This window comes from Corvus kubaryi, unplaced genomic scaffold, assembly GCF_017639235.1.
Source record: "Corvus kubaryi isolate FWS band 111438036 unplaced genomic scaffold, C.kubaryi_AGA036_p1.0 37367, whole genome shotgun sequence".
Lineage (NCBI taxonomy): Eukaryota > Metazoa > Chordata > Aves > Passeriformes > Corvidae > Corvus > Corvus kubaryi.
The window spans coordinates 339,749-353,931 of record NW_024581119.1 but is presented as its reverse complement, the minus strand read 5'-3'; the positions used below and the strand labels follow the sequence as shown (position 1 = coordinate 353,931).

The 14,183-nt window shown below is 55.4% G+C and overlaps 1 protein-coding gene across 1 annotated transcript in view; it reads left to right on the top strand.

Annotated features, from left to right (window-relative positions):
• The first annotated feature begins 135 nt into the window (after positions 1-135).
• The window catches only part of ZBTB16 (zinc finger and BTB domain containing 16), a 54,755-nt gene continuing 40,707 nt past the window's right edge, over positions 136-14,183 (top strand). The window contains exon 1 of the mRNA XM_042034367.1: positions 136-1,766. Within this exon, the coding sequence (XP_041890301.1) occupies positions 499-1,766 (1,268 nt within the window). The 5' untranslated portion in view covers positions 136-498. The remainder of the gene's footprint in view (positions 1,767-14,183) is intronic.

Here is a 14,183-nt window from a genome sequence, read left to right as displayed (position 1 = left end):
CCCCCCCGCGTCCCGCGCCCCGGCACCGCCGTGGGGCCGGGGCTCCGCCGCTTCGCCGCGCACCTGATGGGGCCGCGCTGCCGGCGGGACGGGGCGGCCGGAGCTGCGGCCGGGCGGCGGCGGGGGATGCGCACCTTCCTCTCCCTTCCCTCCCTTGCCTTCCCCAGGCGGCGGCAGCGGGGACGCGGCTCCGGCAGCTGCGGATCCGCCGAGCAGCGCGGAAACTTTTGGGCGAGTCGCTGCTGGGCTGCGGGCTAACTTCTCTCTCCTCCCCGCTCCCTTCTCCTCTCCTTTCTCCCCCCGGCTTTTCTCTCTCCCTCTCCTTTTTTTCTCTTTTTCCCCCTTTTCGCTCTCTTTCGTCTCTTCCCTTACCGCTCCCCCTTCCCGCTCCACTCTGCTCCCCCTCCGCCTTTTGTTTTCGCAGATAGTCGGCACACAAAGCTGGTCCCAGATTTGAGCGACGGCGAGACACCCTGATGTGTGAGCCTGGGGCGCGCCATGGATCTTACTAAGATGGGGCTGATCCAGCTGCAGAACCCCTGCCACCCCACCGGGCTGCTGCACAAAGCCAACCAGATGCGCCTGGCGGGGACGCTGTGCGACGTGGTCATCATGGTGGACAGCCAGGAGTTCCATGCGCACCGAACCGTGCTGGCCTGCACCAGCAAGATGTTCGAGATCCTCTTCCACCGCAACAGCCAGCACTACACCCTGGACTTCCTCTCACCAAAGACGTTCCAGCAGATCCTGGAGTACGCGTACACTGCCACCCTACAAGCCAAGGTCGAGGACCTGGACGATCTGCTCTATGCCGCCGAGATCCTGGAAATTGAGTACCTGGAGGAGCAGTGCCTGAAGATCCTGGAGACTATACAGGCCTCCGAGGAAAATGACACCGAGGTCACCGTGGCTGATGGAGGTGCCACCGCCACCACTGAGGAAGAGGAGGAGAGGAAGTCGAGGTACATCAAGGGCCTCTTTATCTCCAGGCCCACTGGTGAGGAGAGTGGCTATGCTGGCATGGCCAGCCAGAGTCTGCCAGCAGCCACAGCGGAGCAGAGCCCCTCTGCCTCCGCATCCTACTGCTCCCTCTCTTCCATGAGCCCCACCAAGGCGGCAGTGGACAGCTTAATGACCATTGGGCAGTCACTGCTGCAGGGTGCCCTGCCACCCAGTGCCCCCGAGGACTCACGCCCCGCCACCACCTGCCGCCCCCCTGGCCTCGCTGAAGTCAAAACGGAAGCGATGCAGGTGGATGAGGCCTCCAGCCACGACAGCCCCCGGACAGCCGAGCCCGGTGCCTCCAGTGGGGAGAAGCCTGACGAGAAGGGCAAGGAAGGACCTGGCACCCCAACCCGCAGCAGTGTCATCACTAGTGCCCGTGAACTGCATTATACCCGTGAGGAGGGTGCCGAGCCAGCCCCTGAGCCTGGCCAGGGGCTGCCACTGGGGCCAGAGCCGTCCGGCACTGCCCCGGGCGAGAAGCCCTTGGGCATCTACTCGCTGCTGCCGAACCACAAGACTGAGCCGGTGCTCGGCGTGCCGCCCACTGTGGCGTCCGCCCTGCACGTGCAGCCGGCCCTGGCTGTCTCCATGGACTTCAGTGCCTATGGCGGGCTGCTGCCCCAGGGCTTCATCCAGCGGGAGCTGTTCAGTAAGCTGGGGGAGCTGGCAGCCGGCATGAAGACGGAGAGCAGAGCCTTGGGTGAGCAGTGCAGCGTGTGTGGGGCAGAGCTGCCGGACAACGAGACCCTCGAGCAGCACAGGTGAGTGCCGAGGCCGTGCTGTGGCATGCTGCACCGGGCAGCCAGGATCTCGTCAGAGGGTTTCGTTTCTAGCTGAGCATCGTACGTGCTGGTGCAAAGTTTCCATCACGTACCCCAAAACCAGCTTGTGGAGTAGCATTCGCAGAGGGATGGCTGTTGCAGCTCCCCCAGATCTGGCAGCCGTGCCAGAAGGTTCCTTCCAGTGAGTGCTGGCTGGGGAGAACAGCTCGGATGAGCTGGGGCCGTCGGTGTTTCCTGCGACCATAAACCCCACCAGTTTCCCTGGCCGGCATCAACCAAGCAGCCCACAGTTGCTACGCTTTGAGTTCAGGGGTCTGTGTGTGGAGAGATGCAGTGGGGACAGGCAGCACTTGCCCACCACCCTCTGCTGAGAGCTGGTCCCTCCTGTGCCAGTGCTGGGGCACACCAGCACGGGCAGTGGTGGCACTATGCGGTGACTTGCCAGCTCGGGGGGAATTTGTGTTGCTCAGCTTCCCGGTTTATGAAACATTTACACTTTGCACAAAGTGGCGCGGGGGTCAGGCTGGGTAACGGCGGGGCGAGCGCAGAGGGCTCAGGCTGCCGCAGAGCCGCGGGTCTGTCCCTGCGGGGACGGTGAAGGGCTGAACATCCAATCGCTGCGGATGCGGTTTTGGGGCTCCCCTGCTCAGTGTGGGGGCATCTGTGTGCTCACTCCAAGCCCTGCACCCTGGGGACTTGCTGCGGGGTGCGAGCGTGGTGGTGGTTACTGACACGTGAGCTCAGTGCTCCGCTGTTTGCTGCCTCCTGGTCGTGGTTCAGGGATCAGGGCTTGTTCCCCGATTTGGCTGGGGAAGGAAGCCACGATAATTACCACACCAGAATTGACATCGCCAGTCAAATCCCACGGCTCTGGACGTGCTTTGGCGAGCGCTGCTCTGGCCCCCGGTGTGGCTGCAGCCCCGCGACAGGACAGCAGCGTCCTGCCTAGAGAAGGCATCACCAGCACGGTGCCGTAGCTTCTCCCTGCCTCCCCTGGCTGCGCACCCATCAGATTTTTAATGAATCAACAGGTTAATTAGTCCTGATGCGCATAAGGCGCTCCAGGGCCAGTGTCCGTGCCGGCACGCGCCTCCGGCGGGGAAGTCGGGGCTGCCGGCACGCTTGCTGCCCGTGAGCCGTGCGGGATATCTGCTGTCGGGTGCCGGAGCAGTGGCTCCCCGTACGCTCAGCCCGTGAACACTCCGGGTGCAGGGCGGCAGCTGCCGAGCCGGGATCCTCAGCCCTGCGCGAGTTCTGGCAGCATCGCCCCTCGCTCAGCCGCGTGGACCCTGCGGGGAGCAGCCTTCACCCCTTGAGGGTCCTCGGCTCCGTGTGGGTGCACAGCCGCTTTCGGCTTTGTTTCCCCTTCTCACAAGTGGGAGAGCTGGGGCTGGCGTTGGTTACGTGCCCGAAGCCGCCTCGGCCGTGCGGTGATGCAGACCGAACGTCACCGGGAGAGCTGCAGTGAGGGCTCAGAGAGAATTTTAACGTGCCTTTCCACCACGGTCTCAAGGCTCTCCCTTTCCCCCTCCAAGCCCAGAGCAGCAATTGCTGTGGCCGCAGTGGAGGGCGATGCTGGGGCTGTCCGAAGGCTCCTATCACCAGCCGTGGATCTGTCCAGAGGGAGGGAGAGCTGCACGGTCAGATCCTTCCCCGTGCGGTCGAGAGATGAGGGAGCACGGCCCAGCTGTCCAGCACAGCAGCCCCTATTTCACAGCGCCTTCCCGGGTTCAGCTTGTTTTGACAGCCGCGGCTGCAACCGTGGCTTATTTCTCACTTATTCATGATCCTTATCGGGAGGCTGGGCACACACCATGCTCTGCAGGGCTCAGGGTCTACCTGGAGCATGGAGCTCAGCACTGGCCCCTGCCAGCGGAGTCTTAAAGGCAGTTGCTGAAGCCAACGCCAAACTCCGTTTGCCTGTTCTTGCTTTCAGACCGATTACCTGGCACTGGCAAACTTTGCAGGGTTAGCCAAATCCTTTGAGCCGTGTTTAAACTGATCTGTAAGACTGTCCATGTTGAAAGGCATTGGGTCACAGTCCAATGAACTCACTCCTCGGCCCCCAAAGTCTAAATCCCAGGCGGTTTGTGTGTAGACAGGGTCTCATGTGGCTTTTTTATAGTGTTTGCTTTCTAATACGTTGTGAGAATTACCATTTGGGGAGGATTTGTGCGATCCTATTGTATTCATGGAGCTGTTAAACAGCATCTGCGCTGGGTTGGGATCTGCAGCTCTCTGCCGGAGCAGCTCTGGTGGCAGCTGCACCGTGCTGGCTGCGGGCTCCTCTTCGCTCCATTGCCTGGTGGTAAGGGGGCCTGGGGATCTGCACCCTGCACTGGCGTCTGTGCACCGGCTGGAGATGGGGGCAGGAAGTGCCAGGGGCGCCACGGTGTCACTCGTCAGCTTTCGCTGACCTCTTTCTGCCGTGCACTCGCTGCTGTGGTTTTGCTTTCCGACCCCGATGCGAGCGCGGAGGTGCCTGATCAGAGCCGCTCCCAGCTGTGGTGAGCTGGGGGCCAGGGGCAGGGGGCCAGGGCTGGGGGTACCTCGCTGTTCCGTGGGGTGTTTGGCTGCCAGTGTGACAGCTTCCATGTGCTGCTTCCCTAGCAGGTGACAGAGCCCAAAGCCACCCAGCACCAATGGTGCTCTTTGCACAAGGATTTCGGTGAGCCAGTGCGCACCGAGCCTGTTTACAGAGCACAGGCAGCCCATGCATATGGCGGGGCTGTTTGTTTACACATACACATGCTTATAGAAGTGTAAACATATATGTTTATAGTCTTGGAGCCTTCTGAGTGTTGTTCCTGTCTTCCTTAGTATGGGAAGCATGTGCATGAAAAAGGAGAGCAGAGGGTTGGCCTGGCCTCGGTGAGCACAGGGGGCCACTGGCCCTGGGTGACAGACGGTGCCCGAGGGACGGTCATCTGCCCTAGCCCAGCGTGGTAACACGGCTCCTTGGCCTCGTGGCAGCATCGTCTGTGCCGTGTCATATCCAAGAGCCCTGAGTTGTGACCTTTGGGGGGCCAAGTGGCCACAAGCCTTGGCTCTGCCTCTGATCGGGGTTTTCAGGTCCCTGAACGCACCGGCTGCTGCATGATACATTTTTTTCTCCCTTACTGAGCTTATGATTTTGACTAATTGAGTGTAGATTGAGTCGTCGAGTCTTTAATTTTTTTTATAAAAGATTTCCTTCTGGGTTCAGCAAAGTTCAAACTTAATCTAATGTTAGTATCGATCATCGCTTCTAATTGCAGACAAAAAAGCCATAGTTCAGTGGCCCTTTTTGGGGTTGTTTTGTGAAGGAAAACCTCCAAGCTGCAAGGCGAGAGCTGTGCCGAGCTGCCAACTGAGCCTGGCATAATTTGTCATTGGGAAGTTAAATACCTTTAAACTTTAAAAAAATTAAACCACGTCTTTTATAAAGTGATAGCAGCTGGGAGGGCTGTCAGTGGGATGTGATCCCATACGCTTCATTTATGGCACAGTTGAGGATCCCAAGCCAGTGCTGCCTGGGAATTGGCCCTCCATGGCAGTGCAGCTGCTGGCAGTGCTCGCCACGTGTGTCAGTGTGAGATGGAGATGCTGGTCGGGAAAGTAAAAGTGCCTTGTGGTGGTGGTGTCATGAGGCCAGTGGAGGCCAGTGGTGTGCATATGCTCCTTGTGGGGCAATTTTGGGTGGAAGGTGCTTGTTCTCACTGTCATATGGGGGGATGGACCTTGGGGAAAAGCTTCCATGCCAACTGTCAGGTCTGTTCTGCATTTCGAGGTTCCATGGCTGAGCTGTCAGCTAAAGATGTGTGTGCGCCAGTGAAGGACTTAAAGACAGGGGTAAGGAGGCTCGCTCTGCTCCAGTGACTGCTGGCCAGCCACTGTACCTCAAACTCCAGATTTGTGCCCTCTTTCCCCATTGAAAGACAGAAAAGCAGTGGATCTGCCTGTCTGCTCCCAGCAGCACCAGTGTTCAGGGCGGGCCAGGCATCGATGCTCCCACCAGTCTGAAAGGCTCCTGCTTGGGAAAACTGCAGCTTCCCATGGGGATCCAGCCTTTGGCTCTTCCTCTGGCAGCCTCACCTCCCCTGTCTCCACCTGGATTAGCTGAGCGTTGTACTGCTAATGCCATTAGGCACGTTGGCACTGCTCGGCATGTCACAGTGAGAAACAGATGCAGTGTACCATTAAAGCAATAAACGTGATAAATCGGATCCCAAGTGCTTTGTGAGATGTTATTAGTGTTAATTTCAGTAGCCGAATACAGTAGTTATTTTTATTTTATTTTAAGCATTCGTCAATTTATGTTCCACTGCAATTTAAACTTTTGAAAAAAGGAGGAAAAATAGAAAGCAAGGGGGAGAGGGAAGGAAAAAGCCAGGGCAGCAGCCCCCCAAACTCTGCCCATGATTACTTCCAGAGTTCGAGGATGACCTGGCAGCTCTTGTTTCTTGCTGATGGGCCTTATTAGCAGCACCTGGCATCATAAGGGGCTAATGGAAACCAGCGTTCCCGGCTGCTGGGCTGCAGTGCAGGGCAGCCGGGCGAGGAAGCTCTTATTAGCTTTATGGTCAGGGGGACGTGCCCCGCTCAGGAAATGAATGTTGCAGCTAAGGTCCACAGCGCTGACCCTGAGCATGTAACCTGTGAGCGCCGGCCGAGACCCCGCGCAGGATGCTTGGGATTTCGGGGGCTCTCTGGTTCTTGTCATGGGCAGAGGGGGAATACAGCATGGTATGTTGCAGCCTTGAACTTTTGATTTATTCAGTGGGTGACTTAACTATTTCCATACTCAGCTCCAAGTGTGGAGGGAGAAAAGCCCCCTTCGGCTTCTACATTATTCCATCCATTATTCTGCATCAGTTTAGTTATGCATGCACTGCATTTGAAAGTGAAGCTCTGAGGTTCCCATCAGAAAACACCTATTTTCTATGTATTTGCTTGTTTGTTTCCCCCTGCCCAGTGGAACTCTGGTTTCTCCGGGCCATGATGCCTGGTGCTTCTGATACTTTGCAGAGGGACATCCAGGGGCGTGATAGGGTCATTGCCTGCTCTCTGCCTGGTGTGCAGCCCCTTCCCCAGCACCGCTCAATTCCCAGGGACCAGGACCCCATTGGCTGCAGGGCTGGGACCCCAATGCATGAAACCTGCCGCGCTGAGGACACTTGGGTGGCTCTTCCCCAAAGCTGGCTGTGGCTGCAGCAGCTCGATGAGATTTGCAGAGCATCCTCAGTCCTCGTGACACCTTGCAGAGTGATGTTGGTTAAAAAGCCTTTTCAGCTGTACAGAGGGCCCCTCCGAGAGCCTGTGCTAGTTCAGGAGTGACTCTCCAATGTTTCTTCCTTTCCTTGTGGAGCACGGGAGTGGTGCAGAGCAGCCTGGGCTGTTGGTGACTGAGCATTCCTGCAGCCTTCCCCGCTTCTGTGGGATGTTGGCTCTTTAGTTACACCAGTCTGTAAATCTGTTTTCCTTGGATAGAGTAAAATGATCTGCATTTTCCTTTTTGCCTGCAATTAGCAAGATTTTTCTTTTATTCCCCCTCTACCCCCCTTGACAGCTTCAAGAGAGGCTTTAAATGAGTAATTACTAAATATTTCCCGGCAGCCAAACACGGGGCCATGGCATCTCCTGTTGCAAAAGTGAAAAATATTTCTGTTTGCAGTTAATTTTAGTGGCAGGCAGATCATGTTAACTGGGTGTAATTGCTTCCAGATATGGCAGAGGGTTTTGTGTGTTGGGATGAAGGGTCTGGTAAGTGCTCACTTCCTGTGTAAATTAGCCTATTCCATTCATTCCTCCTCACCCGGCAGTCCTGGCTTGTGTCATTCTGCCGGTGAGGGGTTCTTCCCCCCGGCCTGGCTCAGCGCTTTATGGTGGGATCAGTCCTTTGCGGGGCATCGCTCCCTCCTTTGCTGGAAGGGATCTGCATCCCACTCTGCGGCCGGTGACCTGGACAGAGCTTGGTGTGCACACTGGCCCTGGTAGAGATTGGTGGTGTGACAGGTACCAGCTGAAACAGGGAGAGTGGCACATAGGGAATTTCAGACAGGATGGATTCATATAATATGAGCAACAGGGAAGGGTTCATGCATCCTCTGGAATACATGCAGACATGGCAGGGGAGTCTGTGTGTGGCCAGAGGCCTTTTCATATGGGCTGATGAGTTTCCACTGCAGTCGTGACATCTGCTTTTGTTCCCAGGCTCAAGCCCAGTTGCTCAGACCTGCTGTGGGGTGTTAAGGAGCATCACCTGTGCGTCCGATCTGGATAATCTTTATTCAGGCTGAGGCATGCCTGAACCACTTGGTTTCGGTTTGGAACACGCTGGTTTGCCTTGGCAGCGCTTTGGGTAACATCTGTGCTGACAGCAGAGCAGCAGGTACCTCTGGGAGAGTACAAGTGCTGTTGGACCACGTCATTCACAAGAAAGGTGGATTCCTCTTTTTGGCAAGAGGTCACTCTGCGTCTGAAGGAGGGAGCATTGCCTAAAACTGGGGTTGCGGGAGCGAGCCTTTGTGGCCCAGGCTTATGCGCTGGCCAGGGGCCAGGGCCGCCCAGATCATTTTCGCTGTAGTGTTCTTAACTGATTTTAAGTAGATTATGGTTGGATACGCGCCCTGCTGTGCTGGTTCAGGTTTCCATCGGCCTTCGTTGTCTCATTGCTGTTTTATTGGCATGTTGTTTAGCAAACAATCCGGCAATGTGCGATTGAGGAAAGGCTTCTCCACGTAGGCACGAGCGCTGCAAGGCGCGCAAAGCCTGGCTAGCGCTGCCCGCCCACCATAAATCAGCGTTAAACACCCTGCTTTGTTACCAGTGTCAGCGCGGGAGATGGGCTGGTTATCTGCGTGTATCAGCCGGGCTGATAACCCCTGCTCTGTTCAGTGCTGTGCGAGGAGCGGCAGGCTCGCTGCAGCGGGGGAGTGCACTGGATGCCGGCACGGGTGATGCTGTGGTGTTTGCCGTACACACCGCCAAGGGGACCTGTGCACCCCCTTCTTGAAACAATGCACTTCCATCCATCTGCAGCTTGTGGTGGGGAGGAAGATGCCTGCTTTCACCTTGGTGACCTATAAGGAAGGGGAGCATCGGCTGAGCGTAAAAACAAAGAGAAACTCAAAAAACCCACAGCCCCAAGCGCCAGGCCATTTCTGTCGCCAGTGGAGGGCTTCAAAAGGCGTGTGGTAGTGGTACCCAGGGACGTGCTTTAGTGGTGGGTTTGGCAGTGCTGGGGGAACAGTTGGACTCAATGCTCTCAGACATCTTTCCCAACCATTGTGATTCCCAAACACCAACTCTGCCACAGAGTCCAAGGAGCATTTGGACAATGCTCTCAGGCACATGGTGGGATTTTTGGGGCTGTCCTGTGCAGTGCCAGTAGCTGGATGTTGATGATCCTTTTGGGTTCAGGGTATTCTGTGATTTTATGATTTCCACACCAGGTACTGCACCAGTTACAATCCACGTGTGGTTTGCTGCTCCCTCATAACTACTGGATGTGCTTTTGATGCCGTTTTGGTTTTTACCCTTTTTTCTTTTATATATTTTCTGTATCCTTTACACATATACTTGTAGCTTTGTAGCTTCATATTGTAGCTTAGTTTCAACATTTTCCTAGGCAGAAAGACAAAACAAATTCCAGGATCCCTGTGCTATCTTGGTTCTCCTTAGAAACCAAGGCTGAAACCAGCTTTCCGAAATATACTTTTGTAAACAGGGCCTGGGTGCCATCCTGAGGTGGGAGAATCTAGAAGGTACTAGAACTGGGGGAATTACTTCACCAGGCAGGTTCCTAATTGGGGGTTCTTGTCAGATATGCTAATTTGCAGGATCTGTAAAAATTGTACACACCTCACACGGGGTGTGCATCTTCGGCCTTTTCTACCTGACGAATCTGTGCGTCTGAGGATCCTCATATAAAGGTACCCTTTTTTATTACCGTAACTGTGTTTGACACATGTTTCTAGGACCAGAGGAAAAGGCATAACTTTTATGCTTTTGCCGCTGAGTCTGGGGATGGTGCTGGACTCCACATGCTTTGCCCTTGGTCACCTTCCCTCATTCTTGTCTCCACGCAGTATTTATAGTAAATCATATTAGAAAGGAGTGCTAAGGAGGAAGCATGATTCATCCTCCTTGAAACCAGCACTGACATAAATAAAGGCAAAGCGCTTACTACGCGTTTTTTATTATGGTACTTAGGGACAGGTTGTACTAATTTTGGGGTGCACAGAGTAAACCCAGGAAGGCTACAACTCCAAGAAGTCCAGTTTCACCACAGCACAGGCTGTGTTTTTAAAAAACCCAACCAAAACCCCGCTGGCCTTCCTGAAAGTGCATGTGCATGGCAGCACAAGGCTTTTGGGACAGCTCGTTGCCTTCCAGATTTCACTGCACGTCTTTGGCTGTTCCATTGGTTTCTCAGGGCTTTGCTGTCACGCAGGAGCAGAGATGGCTGTGAGCTCAGGTATCATCTTTACCTGTGAGGATGGTGAGGCCCTGGCACTGGTTGCCCAGAGAGGCTGTGGCTGCCCCTGGGATAGTGGAAGGTGTCCCTGTCCATGGCAGGGGGTTGAAATGAGATGAGCTTTAAGGTCCCTCCCAATTTAAGCCATTCTAAGCCATTCTATTGTCACAGGTCTGGAATAGGATGTGCAAATTGTAGCAGAAAAGGGTTCTCTGATGAGGGGATGGACAGAGAGGATGTACAGAGGATGCTGGGTGCGGAGAGACCCTGCCAGCGGCTCTCAGACCGTGTGAATCTGGGCTGCCAGCAGCGCGGCACAGGCAGCGCCGGTGACAGATCGTATCTCAGCTGGGCACGGGCTGCGGTCCCAGCCGGCTGCACAGCACACTCGGACGGCCTTTGCGTGGGAGGGATGAGGCCCCGGCGCTGTGCAGCAGCCGCACCTCGCTGGCCCCTCGCCCCGTGCGCCGCGGCACCGGGCTGGCTCCTCTGTGCCCTGGGGTGGTCGGGGCACAGCAGAGCGCCACCAGCCCACAAACCGGGGCCCCTTTCTGCGAAATGGAGCAGCGCTCAGAACCGAAACCCTCTGTATGTCCCGCCCGCCCGCCTCCCCTCCGGGGCGGTCTGCTATTTTTACCAGGAACGAGGTGATTTCCTCTTCTCTTTCTTCCTTCCCCCTGTTCGTAGAAAAGATCCCGAGTGCCGAGCACAGGGCAGGGCACTCCTGCGAATAAGAGCAGTGACCAGAGGCACTTGTCACAGAGAAGCCTCTTTGGTCAGCTCTGGCCACACTGCCCTTGCCTTCTCTTGCACATGTTGCCTTGGTGGGAACCAGAAGTGTGCAATGAAACTGGCAGAAAACCTGCTTCCCTGTGGCAGGAATCATCTTAGGAACATTTTAACTTGGATGAAAACCTTTCCAGTGGAAGAAAAGTGAAAAGCAATTGGTTTTGCTTCCCAGGTTCCTGTCCTCTCCTTGGGTGAGGGATGAGGAAATGCCATCCTGACTTTGCTGTGCCTCCCCCAGCCTTTCAGATCATCATCACCCTAGCTGAAGGGCAGCATTTGGTTGGGGTTTTTGGGGGGAATTTGGGATTTGCATTTCTGGGGCTGTGGGGAAGATTGCACATAGGGCAGGGTTGTAGGAAATGGGTGCTGTGGTGGGAACCGGGCCACTGGCAGCTCCCAGCCTGCAGGGTGCTGAGTCAGCAGTACCCGAGAGTTGGGGCAGCGCTGGAGCTGCCAGGGGATGCCCCAGACCTGCATGTGGGATTCCCCCAGCCCAGCCCTGCCCACGGATCTGGGGAGGGACACTGGGATCTCGGGATGCAGAGGCAAGCACTTGTATTGATTTCTGGCTTCTCTGACCCTTTAGCTGGAGGCAGCTCTTCCCTCAGTGTTGAACCAAACGTAGCTTAAAGCAGTGCAGAAATGTTTATCAACCCTTCCCTTGCAGCAATGAGCACTGGCCAATGCATTATTTAGCAGGGTGGGATCTGTGGCAGGCTGCCCTGGAGCAGGGGCCATGACCAGCCAGCACATGGGTGGTGGGAGCAGGGGCCTCTGGTGGGTTGTGTGCTAAGGATGCAGGCATCACTGGGAGGAGAGCTTACACTGGACCTTGCTCTGGGAGAGAGACCTGTCCAGCTCTGCCTGGCCAGAAGATGGGAAGAGGATGGCAGAAGAGTGGACCGTGGTGCTGGGGGGGCTGAGTGAGGCGTCACAGAGGTGGCATCTCCTGAGGATGGCACTCAGGATGCTTTTTGCCTTATCCCATAGTGCCGTTGCCGCATGGTGGGGCACCAAAGGCTCAGCCGGCACCGGCAGCTGTGCCACATCCTCCTCTGGCTGGAGGTGGAGAGCAGCTCGCTCCCTAATTAGCACCTTTGTTGCTAAGTGAATGAAGCGGCCGTGCATGGCGAGCTTCCCGCCAGCAATCCGTGTGTCGAGGAAGGGGCCTTCCATCATCACCACATGCAGTGCTGCGGCGTGCAGCCATGGGGACCAGGGTGCCAGAGCCGAGCTGCTCACAGCCCTCCTGCTCTGGGGACCGTGTGCTCCAGGGACTGTGGCTCTGCTGCTCCGCATGCCCCGGGCAGCCCAGCCCTGCCTCAGCAAAGTACTGATTTACCGTGGGCCCGTGACGGTCATCCTCCAGGTGCCAGCACTGTCACCTCTTGTGCCGAGGGTTGCTGCTGAGGCAGCCCTTCTGCTCCGGTCTGCGGCACGTGTATTTTCAATTACCTCTGGTCACCTCTCACACAGCGTCTGCCCTGGCTGGCTGGGTCAGACATGAGTTAGCTGCAAGTGTCACTGTGTTAAAGGGAATAACCGTGCTGTCTTCGGAGGGATGGTAACGACGGATGCCTGTGGAATGACAGCCTGTGGCAGTGCTCATTAAACAAGACTCCATTTGGATTGCCAAATCCCTTTGACTCTTCCCGAATCATCTTCTGCCCCATCCTGGCTCTGCATCCCGGCACTGGGGTTTTATTATTTTATAGGTGCTGTAACGTTCAGGCTGTGCCGTGCGGCAGTGGTCAATACGCTCTCCCCATCATCCTCCTCCTCCTCCTTTTCAGAGAAGTGTTGGGTGCCTGGAGCATGTGGGGGCTCCTGGCCTCCAGACGTGTTTTGGAGCCAGAATATCCCGTATTTAGGGGTGTTTGTTGGAAAATACATAATATTTGTACTTATGAGTGATGGTTTTGTCATTTTCAGTGTCTGTTGCTGGTGACTGTATATACTTTGTGTATAAACTTTGCCTTTTCCTTAGTAAATAATGCCAGGGAAACGAGGGTTAAAAGCGTCATGACTGTCTGGGCACAGAGGTGGGGCTGTCCCTGTACTGCTGCCTGTTCCAGCCCAGCTCTGGAGTGGCCAGGCAGTCCCAAAAGGATGTGCAGAGCAAGCTGGATGCAGCCCCAGCTGCCGACACTTCCAGCGCAGCACTGAGCCGTCCACAGGAAGGACCAGCTGGGGAGCAGGAATGGTGCTGAGCATCATTTTCTCCCAACAAATTATTGTTCTTGCAAGAGCAGATTTGAAATCTATTTAACTTTTCAGTGCCCTGTACCCCTTTAAACGTTACCCCTTTAAACGTTTCCAGTGTGTTCTCGCTGATGGGTTACCTTTTCTTTCCCCTTGGGCTATAATTAGTGTCCTTTACACAGAATTGCCTTAGAATTGGATTTGAAGAAGATAAGAATCAAATTACCAGTATTTATCTTGTAAATTCCAAAAGATCTACTGAGAGGCACTGTACAAGAAGGATTTTTAAAATATCGTGCTCTAAAAACACCAACCTCCCCTGAGGGTCACATCTGCAAAATACCTTGGGATGCAGGACAGGGTCAGAAGGGAGACCGGATGGTTCCTTCCCCACCAAAACCCTGCTGGTGGGCTGGGGGAACAGCTTGCTGGCAAAATATCTCCCCAGGTAGGTGAAGGTGCCGAGTCAGGGCAAGCATCCCCACTCCCGGTGGGTGACTGGACGCAGGTAGGGAGCATTATCTCAGGCTGGGCTTTGGTCTTGGCTTTCATGTCTGGTCCCATATAGGCTGGAGAGGAGGAGCCTTTGAAATGCCACCTCTCTCCCACTTTTCCAGGCTCTGACCTTTTCCCCACTCTGACAGGCAGTTCTCAGATGATGAGGTGAGTTGAGCGCCAGAAGTGGATGGAGGTAATTTTGGTGGGCTCTGTTTTGGCAGAAATTAAGCATCTGCATTTAAATGAAGGAGATGGAGAGCCCGGCCAGCTAAGACTGTATTTTCATAGCATAAACAGTTACAGAAGAAGATTAATGGCATCTGTGTAAACAGTTCGTCGCAGCAGCGAGGGGTTGGGGTTTTTTAATAGTTAGAAAATACTAAGGGTGGCTGGAGGCAGGAGACACCATACTTCCCTCCTGCTCACACCTTCCACCTCCCTGTCCATCC